Genomic DNA, 5,111 nt, shown 5'->3' with positions numbered 1-5,111 from the left:
AAAATTAAATAAAAAAGAAAAAAAGAAAAATAATGAGAATGAGTAAAGAAAAATTAAATTTAAAATTTCCTTGGTGTACAAAATAATAATAATAACAATTTTTTACCTTTTTTTTTATAATTAGCCTAAGCTTAATTAATTAAGTCTATGAAGTAAACCATTATACCAATTATATAAAGAAATAAATAAATTTAAAAATTGCAATATTTGTTTTTCATATTCATACACGCAACAACAAATAAATTTCTTATAAACATTGTCAACTAAATATTTTTTTATATCATATTTACCCCCAAAAGCAACAAACACCTTCCTTCCAATATTTTTTTTTTCAGCTTAATTAGCAGAAAAAAAAAATAAAAAGAAAGATTCTTCATAGACCACAATATAAATTAAAAATTCTCAAAATTAAATTAAAAAAAAAGAAAGAAAGAGAATGAGTAAAGAAAAATTTAATTTAAATTTTCCTTTGGTGTACAAAATAATAATAATAATAATAATAACAATTTTTTTTACTCCTTTTTTATTAAAAATAGAAAATAAATAAAAAAAAAAAGATGGGTTTTGCTAATCTCCCCGTGACGGGCACCAAGGCGTCATGTCCATTGGATAACTTCCCAATACCCTCAAAAATGAGGTGAACTCCTGAACCTCAGCCAATGCATTCTGAGCCCTAACGTCCGCCATTGAAGCTTCGAAATCCACATAGAACATGTACTCGAAATGCTTAGCCGTACCGACGTTAGCATCATCCACCAACCTAATCGGACGGTTACGGTGCGGCCTCGATTCGATCTTCGTCAGACTTATGTTTCTGAAAGCGAAAGCCGAAAGAACCTTGAAAAGGACCGAAGTTCCCTTATCGTGAGCGAAGACTATGCTCGTCTTGAAAGGACGATCGGTTCTCGGAATTATTGGTTCCCTAGCGAGCATAACGAATCGAGTTACGTTACTCGAATCGTCTTGGATTCCATCTGCTAAGATGTTCATTCCGTATAGATCGGCGGCGCGTGCGCTTGCAATCGCGGCTGTGTCTCTTAGATTATGTGCTGCGACGTATTCTGCTGCTCCGGCTGTATCGTCGACTGCTTCACGCGCTACGTTGAGACCGAGTTTGGTGAGAGTGAGTTCGCATTGAGCGAGTGCTTGGGGATGTGAGATCACGCGCGTTAAGTACTCTTTACGAACTCCAGGTAGAGCGAGAAGACAGTGGTGAACCGGAAGTTGAACTTCTCCGACGATATGTAGACGGTGACGAAGGAGAAGATCGTAATTTCGATGAATCGAACCGCCTAAAGAATTTTCAATAGGAAGAACGGCTCGATCGGCTATCCAAAGCTCAACAGCTTGAAAAGCTACCTCGAATTGGTCACAAGGTATGGCTTCACAGTTCGGATAAGCTTTACCAGCAGCGGCTTCAGAATAAGCACCGGGAACACCTTGATAAGCCACGCGAAGCTGCGAGCCGTGCATCGGCGCAGGAGATAAATCAGTTATAGTAAGCGGCTTAGAAACCGGCTTATTATTATTATTACTATTACCGCCGCAGCCGCCGTCGTTTTCCTCGGAAACCTTCTCAATCGGAACAAGATTCAGATCAATAGCGGTTTTGTGTCCGTTAACGGCGGCTACGTGATCTGCGCCGCCGGCTTTATCAGTCGGCTGCTCTTGGCTCACAACCTTACTAGCTAAAATAGCACAAGAGCTCTGCCAATCGCTTCGACTGGATCCGACGCCGTTTGGGAAATTCATGGATTCAGAACGGTAAGCGCATTGAATCGAAACTCGGGTCGGGTAAACCCGAATAAAATTGGGTCGGGTTGGTACCGCAGGGGAGCGGATTAGGGGCTTGAGATTGTTAGTTGAGGGAGGCGTTGTTGTTAAGGCCTTCATTTTTGAAAATGAAAAAAAAAAGGGGTTTTTTGTGTTTTTGGATTAGTTAGTTACAGCTTGGGGGTTCTCTTTTGGAGAAAAGAGAGTCAAGCTGAGAAAGGAGAGAGAGTTGAGATGGGTTTATATAGTGAGTGAGTTAGACAAGTCTTGTGGAATAGAGATGGTACGTGTGCGTAGGTGGTTCGGTCAATCTCACACCTACCCCCCTTCCTCCTCTCTAAAACTATTTTTAATTAATATGTTTTAAAAATTAAATAATTGGGATTTTATATCCCGAACTTTGACATGTATTAAATCGAAAAATATTAAAAGGATCTTAGAGCATTTCTAATCAGGGACGGACCCATTAAGAGTGATGTCTTTACACATATGTAATGTGGTCTAATTTTCAAGATTAATTTTATGTAGAGTGTTGCTCGATGTAGACAATAAGGCATTATTTTTAAAAGTTATTTTATTTATATATTTAAAAAATTAAATAATTGGGATTTTATATCCCGAACTTTGACATGTATCGAATCGAAAAATATTAAAAAGATCTTAGAGCATTTATAATGAGAGTTGTTATTGGAGTTGTCTTTACACATATGTAATGTGGTCTAATTTTCAAGATTAGTTTTATGTAGAGTGTTGCTCGATGTAGACAATAATTGTATGGTATTATTTTTAAAAAATTATTTTATTTATATATTTTAAAAATTAAATAATTGGGATTTTTAGTCCCGAAACTTGAAAAATGTTAAACAACACTACTGATACTTAGACAATGATTAAATGATAGTTTTTTTTTCTTTTTTATTAGAAAAAAAAATTATTTTTAACTTAAAAAGTCATTAATTGCGAGTCTCATTTATTTTAATTTAATAACGATTATAGAAAACTGCTAATTAATTATAAGATATCTTGTTATAGATTGGTGTGAATTTTGATATTTACTTAATTGTATTTCTTAAACTTTTATTCATGCCTGGGCTTCCATTAGTAAAATTAGACAAAATTTCACATGAATCAAATCATGTCTCAAAACTTAAATTCAAAGACTTCAGTCTAATTTCATTTAATTTTACTAATTTAATCATTAACAATGCATTATATCGTGCCTCCTGAATTTTGATATATATTAAATCTTGTCCCCTAAATTTTAATTCACATCAAGCTTCCTTTAATAAATTTAGACAAAAAAAAAACTAAAATCTTAATTAGTATACAAAAAATAAAATAAAAATTAAAAAATATTTAATTATTTTTTTAATAAACAACTCGTGGGTTAAAAGAGAGGCTAAGGTAAACTTGACTAATAGCCAAAGAAAGGAGCCATGGGACCTCAGATTCTTTGTTGTTTCCTTTTTTTTTTCTTTGGTCAAATTAAGTGACTTTTTCTAGGGTTTTTTTTTTTTCTTTTTGAAAATATAAAGTAAATTATAGTGACATGATTTTATTTATTTGATGTTCACATTCGTGGAAATGTAGTTTCCAAGTTGGGGTAATTATTTTAAAAAAAAAATAAACAAAAAAAAGGGTTACATATTTATCTACTAATCTATAAATATATTATATATATATATACCTAACGTTATATATATTAATATGTTAAATTAATATGTTAAAAGGTAAAAGAATGAAGTTAATTTATGTAACGTTAAATTAATTGAGAGGCATTTAATATATATGACTGTATATCTAATCAAATTTGGCTATTACTTACTTTACTTCTTATCTTTCACTCCACTTTTAGCATTAAATTTTTAAGTTACACCACTAAAATAATAATATAAATTTGTTTTTTTTTTAAAAAAAAAAATCCAGATATGCATAACATTGTTTTATATATAAATAAATAAATGGGCATGCATATAACATTGCTACCATTTTGGCTTGATTCCAATTTTTTTTTTTTTTTTACCAAAAAATAAAATAAAATAAAAATCTCATCTTTTTGGGATTGTGTTTGGATAATATCTTTGGACACATTTTTTGCATGAGGCAGGAGTTTTGTCCTAATAATAACTACAAATGTAATTTGGTTATTGGATTTGGGACCATATTTATATTAATGTCATAAATGAGGAAAATAGCTAAATAAGTGTTAATATTAAGTTTCATATATTTTAATTATAGAAAATTATTAACAAATTAATACTAAAAATAAAGAGGATTTTTTTTTGAAATGGAAGAGATGTTTCTTAAATTGAGTTAATGCCCTAAACCTAGTTAGGGGAATTGGGATTAAAAGGCATATGATTAGATTAAAAAGTATAACCAAAAAAATAAAATAATAATAATGAATGAATTAATTATTTATTAACAATACATTAGGATAAAATAACTTTGAAATTTTTTATGGTGTATCCCCTAAAAAGAAGATTATTAGTATATATTTTTTTATTATTATTATTTTGATCACATAGGGAAATTATAATTATAATAAAATTTCCACAATTTTTTTTTTTATAAAAAATTAAATAATTTATTATATTAGAATCAAGGTGCAAACAACTTATTTCACGTGTGTATAAAAAAATAAATACAAGCATATAAATTAGTTATCGGTTAAATAAATTATTCATAAACTTCTAAAATTAGTAGAAGGACAACTATAACAATATATACCGTTATGAATAAAAATAATTAATAAAATTTTAACTTTCCACGTGCCGAAAATAGATTAAAATATACCGGCCAGTAGTCCAATTTACAGGGAGATCTCCAAATAAGTAGACAATAAATTTAACGTAAAACGTAATTTTTTTTTGTCCGTATCATTAAATTAGGTGAATTTATCCTAAGCTTTTAAATGAAGAAATAATTCTAGGTTGGATCTACATAATGTAATGTAACCTATATTATAAATTAGCCCATTAAATAAGATGTATTAAAAGCTAGGATTAACATTAGTGTTAGTGGTTTGGGTAAATTAAAGGCAATGAAATATAGGTTTTGGTAGGAGGTATGTTTCAATTTTTATCTTCTGTCATTGTAAAAGAAAGCTCATGAAACACATTTGGCCACTCATGAAGAAATAGTCACCCCATTTATATTATTTATTTTTCTAAAAATAAGATTTTCCAAATTGTTTACTTGGATTACACAATAAAATAAAATATTTAATCAATGTTGTAATTGTTTTGAGGTGGGGTTGCATTGTTATTATTGGCTATTAGCCCCAACAATATGTTTTTTTGGTTGTTAAATGAACCATGGTGACAAATTTAAATTAT

At 30.2% G+C, this 5,111-nt stretch overlaps 1 protein-coding gene across 1 annotated transcript; it reads right to left on the bottom strand.

Annotated features, from left to right (window-relative positions):
- Positions 1–243: 243 nt before the first annotated feature.
- Positions 244–2,124, bottom strand: LOC115719371 (arogenate dehydratase 3). Its single transcript, XM_030648387.2, has one exon. It carries the CDS (start codon positions 1,891–1,893, stop codon positions 568–570), a length of 1,326 nt encoding a protein of 441 aa, XP_030504247.1. The 5' UTR covers positions 1,894–2,124; the 3' UTR covers positions 244–567.
- Between the last annotated feature and the right edge of the window lie 2,987 nt (positions 2,125–5,111).

This window comes from Cannabis sativa, chromosome 2, assembly GCF_029168945.1.
Source record: "Cannabis sativa cultivar Pink pepper isolate KNU-18-1 chromosome 2, ASM2916894v1, whole genome shotgun sequence".
Taxonomy (NCBI): Eukaryota; Viridiplantae; Streptophyta; class Magnoliopsida; order Rosales; family Cannabaceae; genus Cannabis; species Cannabis sativa.
The sequence above is the reverse complement of the archived record's forward strand: the minus strand, read 5'-3'. Positions and strand labels throughout refer to the sequence as shown.